This window comes from Tupaia chinensis, unplaced genomic scaffold (genome assembly GCF_000334495.1).
Source record: "Tupaia chinensis unplaced genomic scaffold, TupChi_1.0 Scaffold138322_1, whole genome shotgun sequence".
In the NCBI taxonomy this organism is placed as follows: domain Eukaryota; kingdom Metazoa; phylum Chordata; class Mammalia; order Scandentia; family Tupaiidae; genus Tupaia; species Tupaia belangeri.
Window position 1 is genome coordinate 2644781 of NW_006198219.1, and position 16165 is coordinate 2660945.

The 16165-nt window shown below is 35.8% G+C and overlaps 1 protein-coding gene across 1 annotated transcript in view; it reads left to right on the top strand.

Annotated features, from left to right (window-relative positions):
* The window catches only part of COG5 (component of oligomeric golgi complex 5), a 262688-nt gene that overhangs the window by 152979 nt on the left and 93544 nt on the right, over positions 1-16165 (top strand). Inside the window, 1 exon segment of the mRNA XM_006161165.3 lies at positions 11580-11661. Coding sequence (XP_006161227.1) covers positions 11580-11661 — 82 coding nt within the window.

Here is a 16165-nt window from a genome sequence, read left to right on the forward strand (position 1 = left end):
ATGTTGAATATTCTTGTTCTCTTAATATATTGTGTCTTTATAATATTAATTGATAAGTCATTTTATTTTTAAATGGGAATTTAGATTGATTATTGAATATTAGAAATTTAATTTGGGGACCAACCACATTGACTAGTGGTTAAGAAGCCAGATCTCATGTGGCCATCTGCAGTATTAGTGCTGGCCCTGAATTGCCATGGCCCATGTGTGTGCCTGTCCCAAATCCTGACAAGATGGAGAAACGGAGAAGGGATAGAGGCATGACCATGCCCCACTGGGGGCACTTCATGTGTCTCTGTCTCTCTGGCGAGTGCATGCACTCTCTGGCAATTGAACAAAAAAGACAATTTTGATATCTTTAAAAACCTGTTAACAGTTCTAGTATCACTATATAATAATCAATAAGCAAAGTAACACTTGACTTGAAAATGAGTATAGCAAATTATTGACAAATTAATTGGGATCTACATAGTAGGAAATGTGTTTTAGATTCTCATCTGCAGAATTAAGCCAGTTTAGCTCTGTGTGGGAGTGTAGATATGATACTTCATTTTCTAAGCCAGCAGTTTTTATCATCGAACAGAATCTTGTAATCATGTGTGTAGGATGCATTAAGCTAAATTTGGAATGTGTTCAGCATTTTGAGCAGCTATAGTACTAATGAGAATTCTAACTATGAAAAAAGAATGTGTTTTCTTTTGCCCTTTTAGACTTATCAAATGATTTGATAATAGCATTAAAGGCTCTGCCCAGGAAAGTTTACAACACCCAAATTTGAAGTATTTTTAGTATTCTCAGGAAAATATTCAGCTAATTTATCTGTGACATCTCAATTTGATTAAAAAATTGAATAGTGATAATTTAGTTAGATTTCAAGGTCAGATATTATCTGTAAATACTCTGATCTATAAAGATTAGATTTCTGCTCTTACCGGTATGGGGACCAGATATTTGTAAGGGCTCTGTCATTACAGTATAAATAAATTCTAGATAAATTACAAAAAAAAAATTATATAAATTTTTAATGTATTATCAAGCGTGCAAAACAAAAAAAAGAGATTCTCTGAGGGTCGATATACATACATGTACACAGGCAGAAAAATAGTTGAAACTGTATTTATGAGCAGTAAGTGATTGTTAAAGATGGTGTTACCCTGGGGTCAAATGTCCTTGTCTACGATAACATAAGCACTCCAGGCTTTGGGATTTTAGCAAGAAGGAAAAATGAACTTTGGAGTCTTGCTGTAAGCTCAAAATGTGTGACAATCAGGGAACCAGCAGTTAGCGTAATGGCTATGTCGCTGGACTCCCACGTAGTTGACCGTGGTTCGTGTTCTGGACCCGGTGGCTTAAAACTCACGCCGGGCACGTGTGCATATGTGCCCAAGATCCCAAGAGGAGAATGGAGAGAAGGGATTGCGGTATGACCATCCCCTCTGGGGGGTGATTTCTCGCTTTCTGTCTCTATGTCTCTGTCTGTCTGGCGAGCGCACGTGCTCTATAGCAAAAACCTCTCCAAAAAAAAAAAAAGTGTGACAATCAGGATCCTTAATTGGTTACAATACCTCATTTTCACAAGAAACAAATGCAGATCCTCTGTAGAGGAAAGCATTTCTAACTTAGCAGTCAGAAATCTCCATTAATTAAGTTAGTTGAATATAAGCTAACAATAAAAAAAAAGTATGTGTTCTGTAAGTAAAATACCAGGGTTCTTAAAAAAAGTTCATAAAAAATAAGTTGTGAAAAAATTATGCATAGAGTTTAAAAAGTTTTGTTCCATAATAATTTACTACTTGAATCCTATTTTTCCATGAACTTTTTGAGGTATTCTCATAGCAAGAAAAATAAACAACAGTGCAAAACTGCTATTAGAATCCTGAAGGACTTCTCAAAGAAACTATGGATTTGAAATATTAGAGTTATCTCATAAAGAATCTAAAAGAATATATATATGTGTGTATATATGTCTATGTATATATGTACATATATACATATTTATGTGTATACAATACATACACACATATATACGAAATACTTCTAAAATAGAATCAAGGGGCCAACCTGTGGTCTGGTAAGGTATTTAAGTCTCACATGGCTGATCACGTGGTTTGGGTCATGGACCTGACAGCTTAAAAAATACAAAGGGCTTGGGACCAGCAGATGGTTATGTCACTGGATTCCCATGTAGTCGCCCTTGGTTTGAGTCCTGGACCCGGTGGCTTAAACTCACGCCGAGTGTGTGTGCGTGTGTGCCCAAGATCCCAAGAGGAGAAGGGATTGCGGCGTGGCCATCCCCCCTGGGGGTTGATTCCTCGCTTTCTGTCTCTCTGTCTTTCTGGCAAGCTCATGCACCCTATAGCAAAAACCTCTAAAAATAATAATAATAATAATAATAATGCAAAGGGCTTGCATGTATGCCCCAAATCCTGAGAGCAAGAATTGTGAAGGGATTGTGACATAATCATATCTCATAAGGAATGCTTTCTCTCTGTCTCTCTCTCTCTAGTGAGTACATGTGCCTTCTGACAATTAAAAAAAAAAAGAATTAGAAAAGAGAAATAAATGGCTCTTTAAAAATTACCAGGTAGATCAAAAAGAGGGCTATATAGGCATTTAGAAATAAAATAAAAATAATTCAAATATCAGCCACTAGGTTAAACAAAAGGTTACATAAAGTTAAAGAGCTTATTTGAGGTCTAGCAGAAAGAATTGTTGAAATGATTGAGAATGCCACATAAACATTAGAGTATAGAAAACATGGAAGAGACAGGCTAGCCCATGGCATGGTGGTCAAGCAGCTGGATCCCACATGGCTAACTCTGTGCGTCATTCAAGTCTTAGATCCAGCAGCTTGAAAAGCAAAGAGGACATGTATGCATGTGTGCCCCAAATTCCGTGGGGAAAGAGAGAGAGGGGAAAAGGGATTGTGGCATGATCATGCCCCATGGGGGTTGCTCTCCACTTTCCCTTTTTCTGTCTCTGATGAGTATACATGCTCTCTGTTGAACACATATGCTCCATGGCAAATTTTAGAAAAAAGAGAGAGAGAAGTTAAAAATTATGGAGGATCAAGTGACTCCTAAAATGCAGACATAGGTCTTCTATATGGTATTCTTTAAGTCCCTTAGTCTTTCTTCACATCATTCATTCATTTAATAATTTCATTTAATAATTTTAAATGACCTGTCTTCATAGTCACTGATTCTTTCTTCTTCTTGATCAAATCTCTTGTTAGTCACCTCTAGTGAAGTGTTAAATCCGTTATTGCACTCTTCAACTCTAGGAATTTTGTGTGGCCTACTTTTGGTTCTGTTTTTAGTTTTGATGGTATCTTTTGTTCATGTATCATTTCTTTATTTTGGTTAGTTGTCTGTGTTCTCTTATATATTTAGCTGCTTTTTTTAAAAATTCCAGTTTTTTGTTAGCTCACTCATAGAACTGTTTCTTTAGGTTGGTTTCTGGATATATTAAGTGGGTTATATTTCCCTGTTTCTTCATGTGCCTTATTGTATTTTGTCATGATTTTTCTGTTTCATGAAACAGCCATCTCTCAGTGGTTACAAACTAACTTCGTGCAAGGGAAGGTTATCTTCTTAAATCTCAAATTGTAATTACTCAAGTAAAGTTTGCCCAGTTGCTCTTTAAGGAGTTTGTAGTTTATTGTTCCCTCTGGGATCTGTGTGTGGTACTGGAGGTTCTGTGATGCTGCAACAAGGGGCTGAACTCTTATTCTCTGCCTCTGCCAGGCATCCAGAGTATGTTTGTTCAATCAATGCTCCAAGTCAGGTGAGACAAAAATCATCTCTTGGGAAGCCTGCTGAAAAGCTGGAACCTTTCTTTCTCCCTATCATGGCAAGTTGTGCTGGCTTCTGTCTGGTACTATAAGTTCTCTGGCAGTGAACTCTGTTTTGTTCTCAATGGTACCCAGGCATTCAACCTATGCCAGTTCTCAGTCAGCACTTTTAAGTCAGATGAAACCGAAACCAGTCCTTTGGGTAGCCTCTAAGAAACCAGACATTGGGCTCCAGCCTTCTCTCTCATTAGGGGGGAGGAGCCACAAATTGGCCTTTGCCCCCCTTCACCTTTCTACACTGGTTTGGGAGATGGGCTGATGTGGGGGCTTTCTTCCTGTTTTAACGTGGCTCTTTTTGACTTTGTGCTTTCCTGAGATATTTTTGCCATTCGGCATGATTTCTAGAGTTCTTATGAAGGCATTGTTAAGTTGATATTTCTATGAGCAGATGAGTTGTAGAGCTTTCTATTCCACCATCTTGCTACCATTACCCGTCTCTCGTTTTAAACATTTACCATTCACTTTTCAATTCCTACTTATCTCATCTCCAAAGAACGAATAGGCAATATTTATTTTATTGTGTGGTTGATAAAAAGATTTAAAAGAAATTAAATAGTTGCTATATACTTTAAAAATTATTTCATTCATTTCATTCCTGATCATGTCAAGTATATTAACTAGAGAGGCTCTTACCACAGGACACTAATTTATCAGTTTGATATTTTAAACTAAGTATTATATCTTCATAATTAACTAACTCTCCCTTAACAGTGAAACTAAAGATAATTAAGAATCTAAATTTCAACATGATCAGTTTTTAAACACATGTCAAGATGGATCCTTTTGTGTATGTGTGTATTTCTGTGTATAAGAGATGAGTAATGAATATAAAGGCTTAGATCTTTTAGTTACGCCTGTTGTAATTTAAATAAATGTGAAAGAATCCAGGTATTTGTTTATATTTGGGCAGAGGGAGGTTACCTAAATTATATCACACTCTAACTCTAATTATGAAATAGTTATGCTCATATGTGTGCATGTTTATTTGTGTGTTTTTATTAATGAATTATAAAGATTAAATTCTAAATGATATTTACCCTATTCACTCATTAAAATCCATAGTAAAAAAATGTATTTTCTTTTGGAGAACAGCCTCTCTATAAGATATAGTAAACATGAATAGCAAGACAAGTGAATTTTTTTTTTTTTTTGAGAGGTTTTCGCTATAGGGCGCATGCGCTCGCCAGACAGACAGAGACATAGAGACAGAAAGCGAGAAATCACCCTCCAGGGGGGATGGTCACGCCGTAATCCCTTCTCCTCCATTCTCCTCTCAGGATCTTGGGCATGCACGCACACACGCCCGGTGTGAGTTTTAAGCCACTGGGTCTGGGACGAACCGCGGTCGACTACGTGGGAGTCCAGCGACGTAGCCATTACGCTAACTTCTGGTTCCTGACAAGTGAATTTTTAAAGACATATAACTTTAAAAAACCTATTAAAAGTGTTTAATTGCCAGTAGGGTGTGGTTATGATGCATTTCTTTTTGCTTCATTTCTCTATCCTGTCAGGTTTGGGGCATGCACATACACAGGCCTAGCATGTTTTTCAAACAGGCTTTGAACTGTGCTAAGCTATGTGGGACCCAGTTCCCTAAGCACAGTGCTTAGCCATCAATGCTGTGGGGCAAGCCCTAGGCACCTTCTGCACTGTAGTTTAACAGTGATCTCAAGGGAAAATGTGGGATTAGGAATGTACCCTAGTAAACAAGCTTGAGATCCAAGAAAGATGGTAACAGAGTTCTAGTCCAAAAGGCCTGCAGGCTTGAGACCCAGGGAGAGCCTGTGTTTCAGCTCAAGTCCAAAGGCAAGAAAGAAACTAGTGTCCTAGCTCAGACAGGCAAGCCAAAGGAATTCTGTCTTTGTTTTCTGTTATGGCCTTTGACTGATTGGATAAAGCTCACCCACATGAGGACAACCTGCGCTCCTCAGTCTTCTTACTCAAGTGTTAATCTCATCCAGAAATACTCTTACAAACACACTAGAATAATGGTTTTGTTGTTGTTAAGCATTTTAAGTTTCTTTCTTCCTTCCATGAACCAAAGAAAGACACAGACAAAGAGACAGGCACCAATAACAGGGACCTCACTCCGTGATCTACTGTCAGCTTCATTCAGCCTCAGTTCACAGGCATGAACATGCCTGGCATGTTCAGGGAGGTCTCTGATGCGAACCCAAACCATCACATGTAGGTCAGCCTCACAGAGCCTTGCGTTTCCTGCTGTACCACTGGCTAGCCACTAGAATAATGATGGACCAAATACCTGGCCACCTCAGAGCCCAGTCAAGTTGAGGCATAAAATTAGCCACCACAACAATATTTATTAGGCATTACTATTTACCAGTCTTGGGAGAGGTGTTAATGAACTAAGACAAATTAGTTACATCAGTTCTAAATTGCAAATAGTGTTAGCAATGTTGACAAACTATATAGAGAGCTTGCTGCGCTATACACTATTTTAAGCACTTCATAGTAGTGAAATCATTCCGTTTTCATAACAAATTTATGAGAAAGTTTTCTACTTTACAGATGATCAAACTGAGGCATATAGAAATAAATTAACTATCCAAAGACAAACAGCTACTATGTGGTAGTCAGAATTCAAACCTTAGTATTCTGGCTTCAGAGTTCCTGCTTAACTATTACTCTATTCCTTTAATTAAATACGAAAATATTATTATAACAGGGAATATGAGATGCTCTATAGATGTCAATAGCTAAGTGCAGCGAACTTAGGGGAACCACTGAGCTCTGAATAAGGTACAGGTTTTAAAAGCTGATAACTGAGAGAGAGACTACAAAAGAACCTTTAAGCATCTGAAGTGAGATTAGAGCTTTGATCTCTGTGTGTGACAAGAAAAGTAGTCTGGGACAAGCAGGTCACAGAGGGCTTTCTAAATTGTATTAAGGAGGTATAATAATCTGATATGCTAGTCACAAAGACCTTGGATCAAACCTCGGTTCTGTTTGGCTCTGTAAAATTCTTTGGAAGTCACCTTCAATTTTTTGAGTCTTTGTTGTTTTACTCAAAAAGAAATGACTAAGAATGCCTTCCTTTTTGTTTTTTTGTTTGTTTGTTTGTTTGTTTAGAGATTTTTGCTGTAGGGCGTGTGCACTTACCAGAGAGACAGAGACAGCAAAAGAAATCAGCCCTCAGGAGGGATGGTCACACCACTATCCCTTTTCCTTCATTCTCCTCTCAGGATTTTGGGAACGCACGCATATATACCTGGCGTGAGTTTTAATTCACCAGGTCTGGTACGCAAACCACGGTTGACTACATGGGAGTCCAACAGCATAAGCATTATGCCATCCACTGGTCCCAAAAATGCCTGCCTTATGTGATTGTCCCACTTGGAGGCTGGCAGGTAGTATGGTGGTTAAAGATGCTGGACTCCCACATGACTGAACGTGATCCATATCTTCGGATCTGGCAGCTTACTTTCTCACTTTCTCATTCTCTGTCTCTCTCTCTCTGTCTTTCTCTGGTCAAATTAAAGCACAAGTAATAATAATAATAATTAATAAAGTTAAATAATTCTTTGGAAAAGAAAAAGTTGTCCAATTCGTTTATTCAGTAAATACTGTATACCTTTTATGCCCTGTCATACCTTAGATGCGGCAAATATAGTGGTAAAAAAGACAAAAGTAAGCCTTTGTTGTCATGGAGCTTACATTCTACTGGTTGTTGTGAGGTTAATTAGATAACATCCAATAGTGCCTGTAACACAATGGACATTCACAAAATGTTAATTCCTCGGCCAGAGCTCATGTATATTCTAAGTATGGACACTTGGGTCTCGTTTCCGCTCTGGCTAACAGTATGTTTCATGACTTTGAAGTTTTAAATGACTGACCATTATGAAGGAAGAAGGAGCCAGATTGTTTGGGGTCCCATGTGTCTTTTTGAAGGGGTCATGTCTGAGATTTAGAATTGTCTTCTTTACTTTGGCAGTTATCAAAAGTCTTGAAGAATTCCTGGTACTTCTGAGAATCTGTTCCAGTAATTGTATGGAGTTACAAAGCTGATATACCTCAAAATAACTTATGGTTAATTGTAGGAACAAATATGATACATCCAAAAGAAATACATGGGGACCAGTAGTTAGCATAATGGCTATGTCACTGGACTCCCATGTAGTCGACTGCAGTTCATGTCCCGGACCTGGTAGCTTAAAACTCACGCCGGGCGCGTGTGTGTGCGTGCCCAAGATCCCTAGAGGAGAATGGAGGAGAAGGAATTGCCACTGGCCATCCCCCCCCGGGGGGGGGGTGGTTTCTTGCTTTCTGTCTCTCTCTGTCTGGCGAGCACATGCACCCTATAGCAAAAACCTCTAAAAAAAAAAAAAAAAGAAATACATGAAATGCTACAGAAACTGTGATAGCTGTACAGAAATTAGTGATGTACAAAGCATTGAGTAGTCAGTTATACTTAGAAAACCAGGGATATGTTTAATGTTGATTTGTTTATTCTCAGAAATGAGCAGTCACAAAAAAAATTTGTTTTTTAAAGTGGTATTCATAATATGTGATTATGGAATTATTATTATTAAATACATATGTTGGAGATAACTAGTCCAAGCATGACCCAACTTATATAATCATTATTAACTTAATAAATTGTGACTGTGCTGATTCTTCTTTGGGGTTCTCCATTGTTAGCAGGTATTGTCAGTCTAGGTTAATACACCCACACTGCTTGAGTTTAACCTGCTTAACTAGCATAATTATATTATAGTATATTGAGATCTTTATGTTGATTTTTATTTCACTTATAAATTCCTGATGTTTAGAATTCTAAATCAGTTTCTCTTAGCAGTAGTCTCAAAAGATGTATTTCCAGTTTTAGCTTTAAAAGTGAAAAATATGAGGTTATATGAGATAAAAACTGCTTTGGGAAAAAAATAAAAATGTAACCTTTGATAGAACGAAAGTAGAACCTATAGCACTTAAGTCACAAGGGAAGATAAAAGCAAACAAAATAATCCATAGAACAAACACAGAAAACAAAGGAAACAGGAAGAAAGCTTAAAATGAGATGATGAAAGCCAAAACAATTATTAGTTTAACATATTTGGGTCACAATTTCTTATTAAATCAAGAAAATTGTACTTAAAAATAGAATTAAAATGTGTATCTTTGAAAGTCACATCAAAAAGCAAAACAACATAGAATAAAAATAAATGGATTCACTAACATTTCTCATATGAAACCAAGAGAGATTAATATTATCAGGCACACTAAAGACAAATAATGATATACAGAATAGAGTCACACAAACTCTTTGTTACTAAATTTAGGATTTGAAATAACATGGATAATTGACAGGTTACATATAACTAACTCAAGTAGAATACCTGAATAAAACAATTTCATTAAAACATTTTTCAGTTACCAAAAAGTTACTTTAAAACTACATTTTAATTTTTGTTGTTTTTGTTTTGTTTTGTTTTTATTTTTTTGTTGAGAGATTTTTGCTATAAGGGTATGCGTGCTCATTGGAGAGACAGGCAGAAAGTGAGAAATCACCCACCAAAGAGGGAGGGCCACACCGCAATCCCTTCTCTTCTATTCTCTTCTCAGGATTTTAGGCACACATGCCCAGTATGCATTTCAAACCATTGCATCCAGGACTCTAACCATTGCTGGCCACATGGTTGTCCAGTTCCTTAGCCACATGCTACCTGTTGGCCCCAATTTTTGTTGTTTTAACTAGTGAAATTTTTGAAGATTTTTGTGGCAGGGAGTGTAGGGTGGGGAGTGGGATTATCTCAGGTTATGATAATGGTCCCAAAATACATGAAGAGTATTCCAAAAGTTAATGGAAAAATGGAGATTATGCAAATAAAATGCATAGATTTCTAACTTTTTTTACAGCAAGATTAGCTTGTATTTTAATTCCATTTTTTTCTGAACTTTTAAAGTCCACTCACATATTAAAATAACTTTTTAAAATTAGGGAGGTAACTAGTTCATTTACTAAGTATGCATAACCCTCCTTCCAAAGTAGATGACTGTATAACTTGTTTCACTCACACATATGCGTACGCATAACACAAAAGGGAAAATTGGATCAATCTTTCTTAAGAATGCAAATGCAAAATTCCTATAGGTGAAATTGAAATTGATTATAATAGTGTGTTAAAATAATAGTCTGAATTATCTATATAAACAAGTAGAATTCATGTCAGCAACATAAGGATCATTTAATATTAATAAATCTATTAAATGTACATCACCTTCTTAGTGTCTCCAATAAGAAAATCTACATGATGATTTATCTCATGCATGAAAAGAAATACACTTAATAGTCTTTATATTTTTAAAAATTCATAGAACCTAGTCACAAAATGATCCTTTTTAAAAAATTGTGGGTAAAAAATAAAAAATAAAAAAAAAAGTAAAATTTGCCATCCTAGGAGCCAGCAGATGTCATGGTGGTTAAGGCTCTAGATGACCACATGGCCAACTGTGGTTCCAGTCCCAGATCAGTGGCTTGAAAATCAAACTGTCCTCATGTGCATGCCAAAAATCCGAAGAAGAGAATGAAGGAGAAGAGATTGCAGGAGGCCATTACCCCTGGGGATGAAGAGGGCAATGATTTCTCACTTTCCCTTTCTCTGTCTCTCTGTGGTGAGCATATACACCCTGCCAAAAACCTAAAAATAAAAAAAAAATAATAGTAATAAGTTACCTTTCTAACCAATTGTAAGTGTATAGTACAATAATGTTAACTATATGCATCTTGTTATGCAACAGATTTCTAGAGTTTTTTCATCTTTCAAAACTGAAACAAGGTCTATAAAATAAAAACTCCCATTTTCATTCACTTACAATATCCAAAGTTAGAATTTCATTTTTGTAATGTTAGTAATATTTGAACATTGGACATATTTGATTTATACTGTTACTTTGAGTCATGAAACTGGCATTTTTTTTTTATTGGTATAACTAGTAGAAAGGCAGCATTTTGATATTGTATGAAACATATAGTAGTACCTTAAAATACTTGATCAAATTCCTAAGTGTGGGATTTCATTTTTAAGAATATTAAAGTACCTTTTGTTTTTAACCAAATGGTACTTAAACAAATACTTGTCTTTTTTTTATTGATTACTTTCTAAAACTATACTTAAAGTTGAATGAAATAATCATGTTGAACTGAGTACTAATTCCTATGACTTTTGTTTCTGTTTTGTTCAGTTTCTATGCTTTAGCTATTCTTTTTTGTAATAGTGAATTATTTCCTATTAGTTATCCTTTATCTAAGTACGTTCCGTCCATCATTTTGGTATGCACACACAGATTGCCGTCTGTTTATTAAGGAATGATGCTGATGATAACAATAATTAAAATAGTACTAGTAACAGCTGCTGAGGGTTTCTTATACATCAGGCACTGTCTTAAGACTTTTTATTCATTTGTTTTACCCTCATAATCCTACAGTATGGGTACTATTACCATCTCCATTTTACAGATGAAGAAAATGAAAGTGCAGAACAGCTAAGTAACTTGCTCAAGGTCACTCAGCTAGTAACTGACAGAGCAGGATAATGACTAGTACTTAAGCGTGAGACATAATTTGATTCATCTCTGTTTCTACTTAGTTACTTAATAATTTCTGTTTTTTTACCAGTGTTGAAAATTTTTCATTTAAATAAATTTTCAATAAAATTTCAATGTTTTACCTTATCTATTATAATTTATTCCTTTTTTTGGTTCACAGGATGGACAACCTGAAATTTTATACATGTTTTGGAATTCGGTTACTCAGGCACTTTCTTCTCAATTTCATATGGCAACAAACTGTAAGTATATTATTTATTTTGCAAATTCACTTCATAGTTTTTCAGTTACTTTAAAATTTGATGTCAAGTTTTGCTTTATTAATTTATAAAACATTTTATTATTTTATAACTCCTGTGATGTATATTCTAGAATCTCTTAGCAATATCATCAGTTTTGTAGTCTGTAAACTGACTTTTTACTTATTTTTGTAATTACTTTTTAAGATAAAATTCTTCAGAAGAATAAGCTAAAGCTCCATAATTCAAACATTGGAAGAAATCTCTACAAAATTTTTTCTAGGGGGTTTAAAACAATTGAAACTAAAGAAATTTAGTTCATACTTTTAGACTTATTTTAATTCCTAACTAGAAGATAGTAACATTCCAAGACTTTCAACTTCTAATTGTTAAAAATGAAGATTTAATTAATGAATAGATAAAATATCTTCATCATAAATTAAAAGTTGATTATTCAAATATGATCCACAAACATTTCTTAATTTGTTTATGTCATGAAATAATGGACCAAGGTAGTGCTAAACAATGAAATATACAAATTGCTACTATCGTAAGAGTGTGCTTATCTAATTACTTAATGTTTGAGCATTAACTGTACATAAGCTTTTTAAAAAGGACCTTTTTTGGGGGGGAAAGGTTTTTGCTATAGGGAGCATGCGTTCGCCAGAAAGACAGAGAGAGACAGAAAGCGAGAAATCACCCCCCTTGGGGGAATGGCCACACCGCAATCCCTTCACCTTCATTCTCCTCTCAGGATCTTGGGCATGCACGCACATGCACCAGGTGTGAGTTTGAGCCACTGGGTCCCGGACTCGAACCACAGTTGACTACATAGGAGTCCAGCAACATAGCCATTATGCCAACTGCTGGTTCCTTAAAATGGATCTTAAGAGTTCATGTGTAGTCAATTTTTATTCAAATTTACTAGAAGTACCGCCTATATACTTACATTTAGTCACTGGGAATCTAGGGTTGAATACACTACACTACCTGCTTTCCTATTTCTATTTCTTTTGTTCTTTTTAAAAAATAATTATTTATGTATTTAATTGTATTTGTTATTATTTCTTAAAATTTGACCAGAGAGAGAGAAAGAGATAAAAGGAAAGTGAGAAAGCAAGCCACCAGGTCCAAGACTCAAACCTTGGTTGGCCATGTGTGAGTTCAGTGCCTTAACCACCATGCCAACTGCCAGCCCCCCTACTTCTATTTCTTATGGAGTATATAGCAAGGCAGTAACTACAAAAGAAGTCTTTGTTGGGACCAGCAGTTAGCATAATGACCATGTCGCTGGACTCCCATGTAGTCGACTGCAGTTCGAGTCCCGGACCTGGTGGCTTAAAAACTCAAGCCAGGCACCTGTGTGTGCGTGCCCAAGATCCTGAGAGGAAAATGGAGGAGAAGGGATTGTGACGTGGCCATCTCCCATGAGGGGGTATTTTTCACTTTCTGTCCCTCTGTCTGTCTGGCAAGCGCACGTGCCCTATGGCAAAAGCCTCTCAAAAAAACAAAAAAAGAAAAGAAATCTTTATGTCTGACCAAATAGAACTTAAGTAGAGAATGTATTTAAGACTGACTTACTCTATTTACTTGTATAAATTACACTACTCACTTTCAGAGCAAATACTGCGCATCTCTCTTACATTAGGTTTCTGGTTTTGGTTCACTTTATTGATATATAATGATTTGTAGTAAAATTCACCAACTTGACAGAGACAGAGGAAAAGGGAAAGGGAGAAAGCAGCCCCCAGGAGAGATGGCCACAATGCAGTTCCTTCTCCATTCTCCTCTTGGGATTTTGGGCATTTACACACATGTACCAAGTGTGTTTTTCATACTGCTGGGTCCTGGACTTGAGCCAAGTAGTCAGCCATGTGGAATCCAGCTGTCTTAACCTCTACCACCTACTGGCCCATACTTGATGATGATGATGATGATGATAATGATGATGTTGGGTTTCTCCTTCTCTTTTGAGTTCTTTTCCTGAGATACAAACCTATTCAAGTTGCTCTCATCTAATAAAAGATAAAACATAACTAGAAAGTCTTGCTTTAGTTCCTATTTATTCTCCCCTTTTTTCCCAAATTTCTCTGAAGAGTAGTTTACAATTTCATGCTGTTGATTTGTCAGCTAGGTGTAAGTTGACTATCTTCTGCTCTTCTATTGAAATTGTTCTCATTAAGGTAAGCAGTGACCTACTCTTTAATTGCCAAATCCAGTGAATGTTTTTTCAGTTCTTATCTTATGGGAACTCTCTAGCCTGTGTAATCAAAGAAACTGCTGAGGGGAAAAAAAAAAAAAACATTTTTAGGCAAAAGTCTAGTTAATATTTCACATTCAGAGTAGTCTCTTACTTCTGATAACAGTATTACTTTAAAAACTTCCTTTGGGAGAACTCTAAAGTAAGTTGTTTGTAAAGCACCTTCGATTTTTATAGCACATACAGTCCCTAAAGTGTACTGTAGTACTTCTTCAAATTATAGACAGACAGCATTAAGGAAGTGCAGCCATCTGCAGAGTTGAGGATTGCACACAATGTAACAGATTGTCTAAGCAAGTAATATTTTGGCAGAATATATCTAAAGGGAAGATTTCCTAGTTAGGAACATGTTTTTTCTGTTTATACATGTTCATGCTCAGTAAAAAGAAGTTTTATTAGAAGGTATAATTCTGAAATTTGATAGTAATTTTTTTTTATTCTGAAGGTAAAGGCCTAAATTTGTGACCATGTAGATTCAAAATAGCCCCTTTAGGAAATCTACCACTTTAATTATTTATGGGTAATGGTTATTTTCAAAATTATTTCTAAGCCTTTTATATGTTACTTTTCTACTGTAGTTTTCAGATAATAATATTTGTTTAGCAACCTGTTGACTTATAGTACTTTTTTTTCTTAGAGACTTTTGCTATAGAGTGTGTGCACTCACCAGAGAGACAGAGATAGAAAGTAAGAAATCACCCCCACCCCCGACCCCCAGGAGGATGGCCACGCCACAATCCCTTCTTCTCCATTCTCTTTGGACTTTGGGCACACATGCACACACACCTGGAGTGAGTTTTAAGCCATTGAGTCTAGGACTTGAACATCAGTCAGCCGTGTGTGAGTCCAGTAACATAACCATTATGCCATCTGCTGGTCCCATATAGTACATATTTTTTAAAGTTTCAGTAGAAATAGATAAAATCAACATTATTATTTTGAGATTTTTGAAATGAAAACATAATTCCTCTTTGTAATCTGATGATTTTCTCAAAATGTGTCATCATAAATAAATATGCTTTATTTTTGTCCATCATTTTTATCACTTTCAAATATATCATGTTTTTTATTTATCATGTTTGACTTCCAACCTGCTGTAGAATATAATCCCTGTAAGAAAAGGAATGCTATTGGTCAGAGTCCTCAATGACTAGAAATGTACCCAGCATATAGTAGGGCTTTAATAAGTGCTTGTTGATTGGGAAGGAAAGAAAGAAAGGAAAAAAGAATCAAGGAAGGAAGTATGTCAGTGACCCTTTATGAACACTTCAGTACTTAAAAACATGTTTTGAAGTATACTTGAAGAATCTGGCAATCTTTGTTTAAACCCCCTTGTGAAATATTAGTCTCTCAAAACACTTAAGCAACTCAGAGAAGTTGTTTATAAAATGAAGAGAACAGGGGTTAGACATGGTGTAGCAGTACCACAATGGTCTGTGGGGCTGACCCACATGAGGAGGTTCTAGAGACCTCTCTGACCGTGCGTTATCCCACTGGGAGGGGCTTGCTTTTTCTCTCTCTCTCCCTTTGTATCTCTTCTGTCTTTGGTGAGTGCATGTACCCTCTGGCAATTATATATTGTTTAATGTTATTGAGATTTGAGAGTTCTTTATGTATTCTAGGTACAGAGCTTAGTGGAAACATGGGAAGTTTATTTCTTCACTCTTTGGCTTGTCTTTCCATTCTTTTAGCAGTGTCTTAAGAACAGCAGATAAACTTTTGGTTTCATGTCATGTGTGATACAAGGAATAAAAGATTCTTCACTTCTAGAAGGTTTGATTCTTTTGAGTTAATTTTTATATAAGGTACAAGATGTGAGTTAAGGGGTTTTTTTTGTTCTTTATTTCCTGCACATAGATGCTCAGTACCCTTTTTTCCATTGTACTTTTGTTAAAAATCAGTTTATCACATATGTGTCAGTCTGTTTTTAGAAGCTATACAGTGTCATTATCTTTACACCAGTACCAATTTTTTGATTACTGTAGATTTATATGACTTGAGATCATGCAATGTTAGAGTTCCAACTTTCTTCTTTTTCTAAATTGTTTTGACTATTCTACATACTTTGTATTTTCATATGAGTTTAGATAATTTAAAAGGTTTCTGCAAGAAAATGCACATCAATTTTAAATGAGATTGCATTTAATATATAGATTAATTGGGGGTAAATTTACCTTTAACAACATTGGACCATTTGTACTATGAATATATTATCTCTCTCCATTTAATTAGATCTCTGATTTATCT